Source organism: Eumetopias jubatus, unplaced genomic scaffold (genome assembly GCF_037043125.1).
Source record: "Eumetopias jubatus isolate StellerSeaLion01/CBP00866 unplaced genomic scaffold, mEumJub1_p1.0 scaffold_10, whole genome shotgun sequence".
Classification (NCBI taxonomy): Eukaryota; Metazoa; Chordata; class Mammalia; order Carnivora; family Otariidae; genus Eumetopias; species Eumetopias jubatus.
The window spans coordinates 124969480-124984056 of NW_028274816.1; the positions used below are offsets into that span (position 1 = coordinate 124969480).

A 14577-nucleotide genomic window follows, 5' to 3' on the forward strand; every position below is an offset into this window, starting at 1 on the left:
AACCACGTGGCTACATGGCTGCAAAGGGCCCAGTTCAGTAATTTTCAGTGTTGCACTGTAATTACAAATTACACCCCCCCTCGCCCCCAGGCCCTCATCCAGAGCCTAGCGGATCAGCATCACCCAGAGTGGGGGCTGGAAGTACAGAATTCAAATTCCTCAGAAGCAATGTCTGGCACATTATCCCTCACCTCTCAATCTGGGATTATTGTTATTCTCAGGAAGAAATCATTACCCACGATTTCCTTCCACCAGGAAAAGGGCTGTTCAGAACACAATTTGAAGCCCCAGAAAGGAACCATGGAGGTAAAAATTGCAAACCCCTCAGTGCCCAGGGCATGGCCTGGCATGCAGTTAAGGTTTTCAAGGGCCACCGAGTGCCATGGAAAGTATCCCAGCCTGGATTAAGAGATTTAGGGCTCAGGTTCAGTTTTAACGTGAATTCGGCGTGTGACTTTAGACAAGTCTGGTGAACTCTGAGGGCTGGGGTGGGGTTCAGAAACTGTGAGCTCCTCAGGGTGGGGGCTGCTCGGGGAAGATGGGGCCCCTGGGTCCTCAGGCTGGGGATCTTCATCAGGTTCGGCCTCCTCACTGGGCCCAAGCCCTGCCAGCCTTTTGCTGGCCTCCCACAGCCGGTGGGCTGCACGGTCATCTCGGGCAGCTGGGGGCACCTCCTCCACGTGGCAGTTGGCAAAATATCTCCCACTGAAGGGCTCAATGCCCTCCTGTAAAGCGCAGTACAGGGGTGTCTGGGCACCCCCTCTTGGGGCCCGCAGCACAAGCCAAGCTAGTGGGCGCAAAAGTGGGCACAGCCATCCAGGAACATGGCGCAGGAATAGCTCCGAGTTCACAGGCCCTGTGGACAGGAAGAAAGGAAGGAGTGTGGATGGTGGGCAAGGGCCCAGGGGCAGAGCAACAACACAGGGCTAGGAGGGAGTGGGGAACAGAGTCCAGTTCCAGACAGACCAGGACAGTATTGAGTGGGCATTCAGGGTCCCCACGACGAGACCTCACTCATTTCAACAGCAAGCCTCCTCCTCCATCTTAGCTCCTGTACATCCCCATGTCCCAGATTTTCCCTCATGTTGCATCCCCTGCCTGAGGGGACCTCTTTTCTTCTAGCTCAAGTCCTACTCCTTTGTTCAACCAGCAAACATGTATTAACGCCTACGGTAGCCCAGCCACTGTTTTGGACATTAGAGATGGGGAGTGTAATAAAGGCTTATAAATGCTAGTTGTGATTATTACTGTCACTGTTATAATTAGTAGTGAGCCTTAGGCAATGACTATCTAAAGTGCAGTATGGTGGGCGTCTGGCTTGGTCATTGGTGTATATGACTCTCAATCTCCAGGTTGTGAGTTTGAGCCCCACGCTGGGTGTAAAGATTACTTAAAAATAAAATCTTAAAAAAATGCAGTATGGTAATAAGGGTAGGACAGATCTTGTTATCCTATAATCTGTTCCATAAGGCAGAGATGGGCCTTATTCATCAGTTAACTCACTCAGACTAAAAGCTAAAATGCTTACAGTGGACCTCTAGACCCTAGATGACCCAGCCCATCTCTGTACCTCATCTCTTGCCACTCTCCTTCTCTCACTCTGTTCCAGCCTTGTGGGGCTCCCTGTTCTTTCTCTAGCATACCAGGGACTTCTGCCTCAGGGCCTCTGCACTTGCCCTCTGCTCTGTTCTTTACACTCTTCTCCCCAGAAAACCACATGGCTCATTCTCTCATCTCCTTCAGGCCTATGTCACCTGTTCAGATACGCCTTCCTTGACTGCCAAAAAAAAAAAAAACAGCACCTCCTGTCATTTCAAGCCCCCTCACTCTGCTTTACCTTTTCCATAGCATTTTATCACCATCTGTCACTGTATATATTTATTAGCAATCTCCCCTTCCCTTAAACTAGAACGTAAATTCTACAAGGAAAGGGTCTTTGTTTTGTTCACTGCTATATTCCCAGCACCAAGATTAATGCCTGGTACATAATAGGTACTCAGTAAATGCTTTTCGAATGAATAAGTAGTTATTAGCCATCATCATCATTATCCTCATATCATAGGGAGTTCAGTCATATGGATGGCTCCCTGGGGGGAGAACCTGGGCTTTATTCATTACCATACCCTATCCAGTAGTCACCATCCAGGCTAGTGGTGTGAGAGGAAGAACGTAGACAAGGAGAGCCTCCTTCCAAGAGCAGCAAGGAACAGGTTTCTCCTTGTACGGTGCTTCCTTCCTGTTCTGCGATTCTGGGGCTCAATGAGAGGCTGGGGGTGCACAGGATGGGTCGCGGATGGGAGCGGGGAACTCAAGCAAAGCAGAGCAGAGCAGAGAGCCAGGCCTCACCTGGGTGGGCTGCATAGCAGGTGACACCAGTACCCTCAAGCTGAGTGGCGAGCTCCCTGGCAAACAACACGTTGGCCAGCTTACTGTCGGCATATGCCCGTAGCTCCTGCCGCCAGCCCACCACCGGCCGATCCAGGCGTGTGAAGTCGAGGCGCCCTCGCCGGTGGGCGGCTGAGGATACCACCACCACGCGGCTAGGGGCGCAGGTCTTCAGCCGGGGCAGCAGCAGGTGTGTCAGCAGGAAGGGGCCAATGTGGTTCACTCGCAGCAGCAGGTTAAACGGCTTGTGGGTCCGGCCACAGGAACTGATCCCTGGGGCAGGGGCTCGATATGAGCAACTGCTCCACAGGGATCCCCGAAGGCCTCGGTGTCCCCATCTGGGAGAGAGTGGTAGGGGGCATCCTTCCCACGCATCCACTGGCCCTTGGCAAGACCTGGCTGGAGGGGACAGTTGCCCACCCGCCACCACCCCCTGCAGGGCCTGCTGCCCCTCACCGGCATTGTGGATGAGGATGTCCAGCCGTGGCTCAGAGCTCAGGAAGGCAGTAGCAAAGGCCCGAACGGAGGCCAGGCTGGCCAAGTCCAAGGCCATGAAGATGACCTCATTGTTCCCACTCTCCTGTGGGGCAGCAAGGGCTGGGCTTGTCACCAGGCACCTCTCTCCTCTTCCCTCTCCCCAGGTACCAAATTTTGAGAGTCCCTCTCCTACTTTTACTAAGATCTGCCCCTGTGCATTAGAATGTAGTGGACAAGTATGTGGACTCTGGATGCAAATCTCGACTTGGTCTTTTATTAGAGTGTGACGTTAGACAATTGTGACATTAATCTCTCTGGGGCTCAGTTTTCTCCCTGTAAAATGGGAACAATGTAATGCCTTATCTCATGGAGTTGTTGTGAGGATTCGATGAGTTAATATATGTAAAATACTTAGAACAGTGCCTGGCACCCAGTCAGCACTGTGTAGGTAGTACTTGCTATTACAGTTATCATTCCCTCTGCCCATTTTTGCTTATCCTAAAATCTACAACAGACTTCTTTCTCATTGGTCTCTCCTCACCCACTCTTACCCCCACCCCCCACCTCCAGTCCAGGCATGTACAGCCATTGAGGGTTCCTCCCAGAAGGCTATTCTGACAGTCCACACTCTGCTGAGGACCCTTCATGGGACCTCCACTGCTCATCCTATAAAATCTGAGTTCCTCAATAGGGTCTATAAGGGCCTCCAGAATCTAGCCCTGGTTCAGAGCTTCCAGGCTCTTCATTTTGCCTCTTTACCCCATATTTTGTGCTCCATCCAGCCTCAATAAACCTTTGCTTTCAGTTTTTCTTTTTAAAAATCGATTCAGCTGTCTTGCCTCAGAGCCTTTGCATATGCTGTTCCCTCTGCTGTTCCCTTCCCTACCATCTTTCATTAATGTAAGTTTTACCGATCCTGAAACGTCTTAGAACAACGATCACTTCTTTTGGAAAGCCCACTTCCTAGCTTGCGTCTGGTGCCCCTTCCCTGTATGGCCAGAGCACCCGCGGACCCTCTCTTCTGCGCTTAACGCCCAGTTAAGGAAGGCGCTCTGTTCGCCCCTCTGTGTCCCGGGGTGTCTGTTTTCCGCGCACCCTCTCACCGTCTCCGGCCTCCCCCCACCTCACCTGGCGGAGGTCGAAGGCGGCCGCCTCACCGCGTTCCCGGCTCCGACAGGCCAGCACCACGCGCGCTCCCCGGCGCGCCAGCTCCAGCGCCGTCATCTTCCCGATGCCGCTGTTGGCGCCTGCGGTGGGCGGGCGGTAGCCGCGCTGAGCCCCGTGGGCCGCTGACCCCGCCGCCCGGCCTCCCCGCCACCCCGCCGCCCGCCGGGCCTCTGGCACTCACCGGTGACCACGGCCGTGCGGCCGCGCAGGCTGGCTATGCCGCCGCAGGGCGGGGCCTTCACCAGGTTGTAATAGACAAGCACGTAGGCGCCCAGCAGCAGCCCCGCGCCCAGCAGCAGCGCCTCCATGCCGGCCGCGCCGCCTGGCCCCCGCACGGGCCCCGCACCTCCCTGGATCGCCGCCCGCCCGGCGGCTGCCGATCCGCCCCGCAGCCGCTCGGGCCTCCCTGAAGGCGGAGGCGGAGGCGGAGGCGGAGGCGGGCGAGAGGCAGGGCAGGGGTGTGTGTGCGTGCGTGTGAGCGTGGGCCCTGCGAGCGCCCCCTAGGCATGCGTCTTGGTCCTCTGGGTGTGTGCTTGTGGGAATACCTTCTAGGTGCGCGTGTGCATTTGGGCCCTGGCAGCGCCCTCTAGGTGTGTGCCTGCGTGAACTCCTTCCAGATGCGTGTTTGTGTGCATTCACACCTACTCTGAGTGTGTGAATGACTCTGTGTAATGTGTCCATGGACCCTGGGGTTGCCCTTCAGGTTGGGTGCGCCTCTGGAGCCTGTGTGTGGGCAGCTTGGAGGTGTGTGTGTACTTGTAGGCCCAGGAAGTACCCCGGAGGTGTGGGTGCCTGCGTGACCACCTTTTACAGGTTTGTGCCTATGTGCGCCAAGAGCCCCTCCAGGTGTGTGCATGCATCAGTGGTCTCTGTCAATGTGTGAGCTCGAACGAACATCTATGTCCGTGTCCTTTGTGCGCATGCCCCGTGGCTTAGGACTCGCAGGAAGGGCTCACAGGGTGTGTGTGAGCCCTCTGGGTGTCATCGGTGCGTAGCAGAGTCCTTCCTTTCTGGAGAGGTGCGTGTACACGAATGCTGTTATGTCTGAGAGAGAGAGAGAGAGAGTCCGGTCCTGGATGCCTTGCCCCCCACAAACAAGTCCTTCGATTCCTTATCCTCACTTCCAGCCCTCAGCTTCTAGAATTCTTCCTTGTTCTTCCTATAAGGGTCAGAGAGATGACGCAGCGGTCAGGGTGGCACCATCCGTTCAGGGCTGTTAGGATTCACTCATTCATTAGCTGTTTCTATCTCCCGGCCTTTGCTCGTCCCCCACCCCCCCATCCCCTACATTTCCGAAGGGAAGCAGGAAGAGAATAAAATACAAAATCTGTTCCCTGACTTCCAGGAGGAAATTTCTCTGGGATGGTCCTCACAGGTGGTATAAACAGGTAAAGAAGCTCCATGACTCAGTGGAAGAAGTGACTATGATGGCAAGGTGGGTGGGTACAGCTAGGGAGGAACGGGTAAGGGGACTGCTGGCCAGGCGACTTGCCAGGACAAGGACTTGCCTGAGAAAACCTTTACAACTGAGCACCCACTGTTTGACACTTATGGTGTGCCCAGCAGTGTGGTTAGCCGTGGAAATACTGAGCAGAACAATGTTATGTTCCTGCCCATCAGGGCAGGGGGAGCAGAGTGGTGGAGATAAAGCCAGGCGGGAGGTGGAAGCTAGAGACAGACCTGATTCAGGGAGGGGAGAAGTTTCCTACTTGGCTGCACCATGGGTTTGGGGTTCAGTTGTAGACGCCGTGGGATGAAGCTGGGAATGGAATATTAATGAAACAAATGGGCGCATTCTCCATCCTCAAGGCAAATTCCCGACATGCCAACAGGTACCACGTCCTCGAACACTGCTGGGATAGACACACAGGTGATCTCTATCTAAGGAGTCGAAGACTTGTCTTCAGGAAAAACTTCCCAGAACAAGTTTCTCATGTCAGGTCTGAGAGGTGGAAAGGATGGGGGCGTGGTTTGATGAGAGGCTTCTCAGGGCCTCAGAATTAAGGTAATGCAGTAGATTCCTCTTCTGATGAGGAGCTGCAATTGTAGGGAAGTTAGGATTGCTAGTCACGTAAGTTGTGGCTCCACTGGTCTGGAGATCGGATCTCTCCTTTTTCTTCATGGTGCTTCCCAGAGACGTTTGAATCGACAGATTGCTCCACACTACATTCTAAGCTCCAAGAGGCAGGAGTCCCATCTGTCTAGTTGACTGCTCACAGCAAGTTCTGTAGACCAAGCCCAAAGTCCCAGCAAAGGCCATGCACAGAGCAGGGACTCAAGTGATACTTGAAGGAGTTGCTGCCTGCCCCGCTCAGGCTGACAGCGGGAGAGAGCCAGGTGTTGACTTCTCCCAGGATTGATAAATCAAATATGATAGCAAACAACTGCAACTAAAAGCAGCCCCAACTCCTGAGGTTAAAGTTTCTAGACCAGAATGCAGAGGTCTCAAAGACAGCTCCTGTTTTATTATCTTGGTTTGGGAGTCAACAGGGAAGAGCGAGGGCCTGCACACTCTCGGATTCTTGCAGTATGTGGTCATGTCAAATGATTCCCTCAAGTCACCCATAAAGCCAGACAAGAGCCCCCCCCCCCGGCCCCACCCCGCAGATGCACCCCTAGCCCTCCACTTTCCCACATCCACCTTGGGCTCACGTTTCTCCCAGACCCCCGCTCTCCTGCCTTCCCTTGGGGACTGAGTGTCTAGGAATGAGACTAGTTCAATGACACTGCGACCAGGATCTTGGGGAGGGTCCCCTCTAAGTGTGATGACAGGTAGGACAGACAGGCAGAAAACATAATTTGAAGTATTTTTGTTTTTTTATATACAGAATACAGGAAAGTTTCTGTAAAGTCTAAAACATTACAATTACTATGTACATCGGTACTACTTGGGGTGGGGGGGGGAGGAGGGAGCCAGGGGTGGGAGGAACAGGAGAGAAGTGGCAAGAGAACAAAAAAAGGAGACGAAACAGGTTTACGACAAAAACGTTTTTGCTACAATAGACAATTTGAGGAAAACGCTCTACCACATGTAGTACTGTACAGTTTTTAAAAACATTGAAAAAATGTCATCACTAGATGTATTTACACAAAATCCAAATACACTTTTCCTTATTTGAAATAAAATAGATGGACAGCCAGAAAAAGAATTCATTTCTCATTTGTCCATAATACACAGTAGCTACCTGTAGTGCAACCGCTGCAGAAAGGGAAAATAACTTGGAGGGTGGGAACCACGGAAGTAGGGTGGGTAGCGATCTTTATATTAAATAAAACAATGATATTGTATAGATTTTGCTGTATGAAAACTGTATTTTTTCTTTTAATATAAAACTATTGTCACTGCCACAAAATAGAACAAGTTTCTGATTATTTTACAACGGCGGGCGAGGGGGAGGGAGCAGGAGGTGGGTGGGGAACGGTTTCGTGTTGGAGGAAATGTCCAGACCATCGGCCTTCCCCCCCTGCCCTCGCTGCTCCTCGGCTCGGGTCTGCCGCTTTCCCATGAAATGCTGAGTACAAATATATGTGCAAATGCCCCCTAGAACTTGAGAAAAGAAAAAGGATTTTTAAAAAACAGTCAAAAGGTTTTCTTCATTTCATGCAAAGATTGTAGTTGAAGGGTTTCTGGTGGAGTATAGAAAAAACCCGGGCTTGGTTTGTGTACATTTTTGCATTGCAGGAGTCTTGGGTTGGGCAGACAAGCGGCTGATGGGGCAGCCGCCAGTCCTAGGGAACGGAGTTGGAGCGCAGCACGGGGCCCTGGTGGGGCTTGAGAGACAGCTTCTCGGCCAAGACCCCATCCTGCAGCAGGCCAGCATCGCCTTTGGGCTGTTTGGTCGCAAACTCAGTGATGCTGAAGACAAACTGCAGGCACCCCAGCTTGATGTAGCTGCCGTGGTGCAGCAAGGCCGTGCCCTCCCAGCCGGCCCCACTGCCCCCAATCAAGCTCGAGCTGCTGGCTTTGCAGTTGCAGGGTCTCCGCTGTGGCCCCTGCGCCTGGGAGCTCATCATGGCTGCCTCCTCACTTGGCTCTTCATCCTGCTTCTGATGCCGGCGGCGCCCTGGGAAGAAGGAGCGTGGTCACCGGGAGAGGAAGAGTGAAGCGACCAACCCACCCGGCGCTGTCTGCCATGGCTGCGGGACACCGGGAAAGGACCAGGGGAGTCTGAAGTCCCCAGGCAGGTGGGTGCACGCGTAGCATTGGCTTCTCTGTGGCTTTCCCTGGGCCCCCAAGCAAGGAGAGCTTGGCCAACGGGACCGGGAAGGCAAGAGAGCCGGTCATTGGCAGCAAGCCTGAGCCACCCTGACGGGGGTCTTAACACAATGTGTCCAAAAACGGCCGGCTTTGGGGCCACAGGGTCCAACTTACTGATGACACTCTGCACTTTGGCAACAATACTGCTTGGGGGGGTCGGCGGGGTCTTCTCAGAGAAGTCACAGGAATACAGCACATTGTCCACCGTTGTCCCGTGCTCACTGTAGTTTAACAGCTCATAATGTTTGGTATTCTGAGGAGGAGGAGGGAAGATAAGATGTGTGGTCTGCTGCGTGGGGCCTGGGGCTAAGGGGAGAGAGGACACATGGAGAAGGCTGTGCTGCTCTACCTGGGGAGCGCTCTTTCTTCCCCAGTCAAGCCCCGCTTCCCTGTCTCTTTAAGATTTTATTTATTTATTTGACAGAGAGAGACACAGCGAGAGAGGGAACACAAGCAGGGGGAGTGGGAGAGGGAGAAGCAGGCTTCCTGCGGAGCAGGGAGCCCGATGCGGGGCTCGATCCCCGACCTGAGCCGAAGGCAGACGCTTAACTATTGAGCCACCCAGGCGCTCCTTCCCTGTCTCTTTAGAACAGGGCTCAAGACTCACCTCCTCAGGGAAGCCTTCCTTCCCAGTGCTCCCCAACCCCCACCCCTGCTCTCCCACTGCTCCTTTCCTCTGCCTCCTCGGCACTGGCTCCTGTTGAAATGCTATTCATTGGCAGAGGGCTTGGCTTCCTTCTATGCTGGTCCCCTGCCCTACTTTCAGGCGGGCTCCCCCTGCTGAGCCTGTGACCAATCTCAGGAGAAATGGCAGCCTTGCTCCCAGGGAGCGGTAGCCACGGTAAGACGCCCTTCCACACCGAGACTCTTCTCCAGGAATGACAGGGAGGGAAGAGGAGGAGAAGACCTCCCCGCCCCCCTTCCCCTCACCCAGGACACTGAACAAAAAACCCCAGTGCCTAGGAGAGGCCTCAGGTGGGGAGAGCTCCCTCCCACCCCATCCCCACCCCTCACCTCATCGTAGAATATGCAGGCGTGTTTCCCGGACACGTAGTTACAGTGACCGTAGTTTGTAAGGCACACGTCCATGTCAGCTCCTGCAAGTGGCAGCAAGAGAGGTAAAGGCAGGCAGAGAACAAGACTGTAAGACGTGTGCATGAGGAGGGCGGGGGGCCGGGAGTCAGTGCCTGGGCGGGTACTGTAAGGCCTCAGTGGGGGGAAGGGCTAGCTCGGGGCCCCAAAAGTACGAAAGTCTTGTACTTTTGAACAAAAACGGGTTTCTTTTCCAATCCCCTTTGAAAGAACGGCTGTCCCTGCCAGCTGATCTCGTCTAGGACGTGTGGCTGTTGCCCAGAAGGAATGAGTGAGCTCCTGAAAAGGGGGGTTATTACCGTGACAGCACGACATGGGGTGCAGGGCTCATAAAGCCTGTCATCGCAAAGAAAGGAGATCTCTGGGCCGTGGGCTAAGCAGACTGTCCCTCTGTACAAGATACATGACTAAGTAAAGGTGAGGGGTGTGTGAGCCCCATCACTTTTTCAAAGACTTCCAGGGACAAAGTATGTGCCCTCTGCTCGGTTATTTCCTGCGTGCTTAAAATGGCTCACTGGGCAGCAATCAGAGCTGACTCTCCTCTCTCCTGAGGTCATGGCTGGGCCCAGAGCAAAAGGGCTTGAGCCAGGGAAGAGAAGCAGCTGATAATCTTTCTTAGTCCCTCCTGCCTGGATAGCTGCTGGGTTAAACCACTCAGCCCTGGAGAGGGTTTTCCCTCACCCCTTTCTGGCCTCTGTGGGAAAGGCTATTAGTATTTAGGGTTGAAGAGCTTCGGTGCCTCTCTCAGCTGGGCTCACCTGTCCCGATGTAGAGGGTTCGATAGCACATGTTCACAGCTCCTCCCAACCCTAAGAGAGGGTAGAACACAGCTCGGGCCTGTACCTCCTTTCTTTGCACTACAAGACAAACACAGGGATAGGATCATTCAGAAACTCAGAACCTGAGGCCTCAAACATAAACCCGAAGAACCCGGGCCTTCGGCTCGTGGCCCAGAGAAAATAATCCCACTAGATGAGTCATCTTGCCCAACTCACCTTGGACACTGGGCTGCTTCGGGGTGATGCTTCTCCCCCCACCCACAGCACTTCCAACACGGGGCAAGAGGGGCCATCTTTGAAGATGGTCACAGAATTCAAAGATGAAAGTAATTTAAGTTCCTGGGCTGCTGACCGGCTTATCGGGGATAGACCAGATGATACCATAGGGAGGCCATGCAAAACACAACGCACAGAGCAGCGTTTTTCAAACTTCCGTGTGCATATGAATCAACTAGGGATCCTGTTAAAATGTAGATTCTCATGCTGTAGGTCAGAGGTGGGGCCTGAGCTCTGCATTTCCCACGATTTCAATCAGTAAGGGTCATTAAGGGTTAATGCTCAAAGGAATAGCCTAAACAGGTAAACTCTTGGGAAGAACTTCCAGGAGGCTAGCTCAACTGTTACTGTTATTTTGCTTCTCACCTTGAACTTGAAAAATTCCCTTTTGGGAAACTTGTAACCCAAATACTTGAAAGCAGTTCAGCGGAAAGCATACCACATAGCCCCAAAGGCACTCGTGGCCGCTCTGTGTCTCAAAGTGGCTGAGCATGAAAGAAAGTCACAGCAGACTTGACCGAGTCTGACGTGAAAGTTGTGGTTGCCTTTCTGTTCCTGCTTTCTGAGGGAAGAAACCCTGGTGCTTTATTAAGCCCGTTAAAGGTACACATGGTGCACTGAGATACCGAAAACCGAGAGCCCTCACACACAGAGGGGAGACCTGACGGTGTGCTGTGGTGGCAGGTGTGTGCATGCGCACCTTCTGTGTGGTGCCCTCCAGAAGCCGGTGGATGTGCCCCGGCACTGCCCGGTGAAGCTTGGACCCGGGAGGGGAAAAGCTGATGTATTCTCTGCAAGGCCAGAAACTTGATCAGCTTCTCGTCCAGCATATTTATCTCGATTTCTATTAACCAAAGAAAAAGATTAAAAAGCAGCTGAGGAGGAAATGGAAGGCGGAAGTAGGTGAGGGTCACAGAGCAAATAGTTTAGCATTTCTAAAATCTAACCAAGTGATTGTTCTCGAACAGCAGAGAGTACGAAGTGGCCTAAGGATCCAGAGCTGGGCATCTCCCTAGCCATGTTGCAGTGAGAGATGGGCCCCGGCGCCACCTGGGCAGCTGCCCCTTGGAGGTGGGAGGCTTGATTTTAGGTCCGGTGGTCCTGGGGAAGCAGAGCAAGAGAAATCCCCTGCTTGCATGCGGCGGGGAGGGCTGGCTGGCTGACACCGAGGCTTAGATTTTCTACCCACCCTCTCTTCACAGAGGGCAAGCGGTGCCTCCGTTCTCTCCGACTTGGGGAACAAGGCCCTCCTGGTTTTAGTCGGCCTCACAAGCTCAGCTGGCTCTGCTCTCCCTTCACTTGATTATGAGGTGTGGAAGGCAGGGGTACGAGGGGCTTGCTTTCTTAACCTGCCTCCCCAGCCCTGGGAGCTCAGGCATCCCTTCGGTTCCTTTCTGAACCAACCGGGCTGGAAGGCTGCGCAGGGACGGCACCTTCCCGCAGCAGCTGGTGGAAGGGCACAGCTCACTCACTCACCTCCATGAGCGTCCGTGAGCGCTCGCAGCGAGCTGGTGAGGTCCGCCATGGCAGTAGAGTTGGCTGGGAAAGAGGGTACGGTTAAAGCGCTTCCTATGGGTAGCGTGCCGGGGCTGACCTTGCCATCTGGGGATGGAGCAGGAAGACTGTTACTTACGTCGCCTGAGGGAAACCCACCGGTCCAATCCCCCACTGCCGAGACAGGTCTGGATTTCGGACCCAAGGTGATGTTCCCTTCTTGACTCTCACCCCATAGGATCTGGAACTCCTAGAGCTAAAAATGTGTGGTGAGGAAGGGCAGATGGAACGACAAGGCACCCGGGCACGCAGGAGTCTCCAGAGCACCGAGAACCAGTGAAATCTACCGCTCTGGGGAACGCGGTGGGGTGGCTTTGCTCTCTGGGCCGTCACTACCTCCCGGCTGCCTCTATGCCTGCCCCTGTAACTCCTGCCTCCTGGAGTTCCACTCACAGGGCGCAGCACCTATCCTGGTTGTATTGAGAGGTAAACAGAGACAGAAAAAGAGTCTGAAGGTAGGGGCCATCCTGGGACCAGGGGCCCCCATGCAGAGAAGTCACAGTCACCTGGTTACCGAGACTCCCAGCTGACTAGGAGGCCAGCTTCAGTTCAGACAGGAGAGACCACAGGGGGTTCCAGCAGCATCTGAAACCTGGTTCAGATGCTGGGGTCAGCAATCTCGAGGTCCGGAGTGCTGACTGGGGATAGCTGGCTGAGAGAGCAGGTCCACACTAGGCCAAGTATGGGTAGAAGGGACTGCCTTTCTGCGTGTGGCCCAAGGGTGAGCTTTTGGGCCAGGCCAACCTCTGTGGGCATGTTGCTCTGCAGCTATTCTGAAAGGCAGTGTTGCTTTCTATCCCTGCTTTCCCTGACCTGGAATCTCCTTCACATGAGTGGGCTCTGCCAATCTAGATCAGGTGTGATCTGGTCTCTGGTGTGGATCCTGAAACACGGAGGCCATCGCCTAGAACCTCAGGCTGGCTACAGTGGCTCCACAGAGCAGGCTGCCTTCCTCTAAGGAGACAGAACATAAACACGCAGAAGACTAGGCCTGAAAGGTTTGGGGAGGGGAGTCAGGAGAAAAGAGTCTGGAATATGCCGTAGTTCCAATCCTGCCACTGACTCGGTAGGTCACCTAGACGAAATCACTTACACTTTCAGAGCCTAAGCAATCCCACCAGTGAAACGGGGACAAGTTAACACGTGCCTTCTCTTCTTACATACAAGTGGGGAGGGCAAATAAGAGAGAGACCGAAGTCCTCTGAAATATTCACAGGAATATAAGTGTTTTTTTGAAGTTTAACTGCCAGGAAGAACATGAAAGGACGGGATCCAAATTACCCCGAGGCTGAGCAGCACTCACCTGATGATGGCGCTGGTGAGCAGAATCGTTGGTTGGCTCCTGTGGCCAAGATACCATCTCCTGCTGCTTGGGGGGGAGTGAGCACCCGGGTGGCATTTGGGGGTGAGCCCAGTGGCCTTGACTCTGTCAACGGAGGTCCTATCTGTGATTGGACAGTCTTTCTTTGCAAAGTGCTGGTGTTCTCGATGCTGGCACAAGAGCTGGGAATGGAAGGGGGCAGGCTTGGGACAGGAACCAAACTCCTCTGGGGGCAAGAGCTGGGGCCAGTGGCATTCTCTGTCTTCACAATGATGCCGACGGTGTGGTTCTGAAGCCCCCCAGCCGCTGGTGGCGTGAGGGGCCGGGGCCAGCCTTGCCGGTGGGAGAGGCCTGGTAAGGGGGTGTTGGCGCCTGGAAGTCGCCGGGGGTCCGTGGAATCAGTGGGGCTGCTGTAGAGGTGTGGGCCATTGGCTTTCACCTCTGTGCTCACTGGCCCGTTGGCAGTCCCGCAGGGGGCTTTCTTGGATTTTTCCGCACAAGAACTGCAGCTGATGTCCTCTAGGGCTGGGGGCTGGTGGGGTGGAGAGCAGCTCAGGGAATTCTGGGTGCTAATCCCTGAGGGGCAGGACAGGGGGCAGTGGGAAGGTGTAGGTGCCTTGTCAGCTGTTTGCAGGGAGGTGGTGATTGAGCTGTCAGTCACAATAACAGGCTTAATATCAGCCTTCTCTGTCTGTTCAGAGTCCCAATGCGAAGGCATCTGCTTAGCAGATAAATGTTTCAATATGCTGCACTGGAGCGCAACAACACTACAGAGCCACTGCAACGGAAGGAGAGGAGAGGAGAGGAGGGTGAGAGGCCTGGGAGGCGCTGGTCCTTCCTGCCCCAGTGGCCAGGGCTACAGCATAGCTGATAAGCACTGTTTCCGAGGTCCCATCGCAAATGCCCAGGAAAGGTGTGCTTGACTTCTGCCGGGATTCCACTTCCAGTCCCAAGCGAGACTTGCTGGTACGCTCAGCAGGCAGCACCCTGGTCAGCAGAGCCTGGGGTTCCCGTTCGGGCTCCGCCCCTAAGGTTCACCTTGTGAACCAATATGCAGCAACTGCTGTGTGTTCAGCACTACCGCCTAACCTCTCTACGGGTCTACTGAGCTCTTTCTACGAGACGGATGTGCCCGTCCCGCAGCACACTGGGGGGGCCAATGGAGAGAAGCAGACAGGTTGACTCTGTACTTCTTTTACTTGCCTCAGAATATCGGCCAGGAGTTCTCTCTGGAAGAGTCAACTCTTGGGGGATGAGGGTGGGGGTGG

The 14577-nt window shown here is 54.2% G+C and overlaps 2 protein-coding genes across 4 annotated transcripts in view; both read right to left on the bottom strand.

Annotated features, from left to right (window-relative positions):
• Positions 1 to 38: 38 nt before the first annotated feature.
• On the bottom strand, positions 39 to 4459 carry DHRS13 (dehydrogenase/reductase 13). The gene is made up of 5 exons (XM_028109055.2): positions 4211 to 4459; positions 3991 to 4109; positions 2842 to 2965; positions 2347 to 2658; positions 39 to 856 (listed from the first exon to the last, which is right to left on the bottom strand). The coding sequence occupies exons 1-5, from the start codon at positions 4335 to 4337 to the stop codon at positions 414 to 416; spliced, it is 1125 nt and encodes a 374-aa protein (XP_027964856.1). The 5' UTR covers positions 4338 to 4459; the 3' UTR covers positions 39 to 413.
• Positions 4460 to 6827: 2368 nt separating this feature from the next.
• PHF12 (PHD finger protein 12) overlaps positions 6828 to 14577 on the bottom strand; it is a 41130-nt gene continuing 33380 nt past the window's right edge. For 2 of the 3 annotated variants that reach the window (XM_028109045.2, XM_028109046.2), the window contains 7 exons: positions 13292 to 14087; positions 11911 to 12036; positions 11135 to 11278; positions 10138 to 10236; positions 9302 to 9384; positions 8402 to 8540; positions 6828 to 8093 (listed from right to left, as the gene is read on the bottom strand). In XM_028109045.2, the coding sequence (XP_027964846.1) occupies positions 7759 to 8093; positions 8402 to 8540; positions 9302 to 9384; positions 10138 to 10236; positions 11135 to 11278; positions 11911 to 12036; positions 13292 to 14087 (1722 nt within the window). In that variant the 3' untranslated portion in view covers positions 6828 to 7758. Of the gene's footprint in view, positions 8094 to 8401; positions 8594 to 9301; positions 9385 to 10137; positions 10237 to 11134; positions 11279 to 11910; positions 12037 to 13291; positions 14088 to 14577 lie in introns of those variants that run through there. The other variant, XM_028109047.2, reaches the window with a different exon arrangement.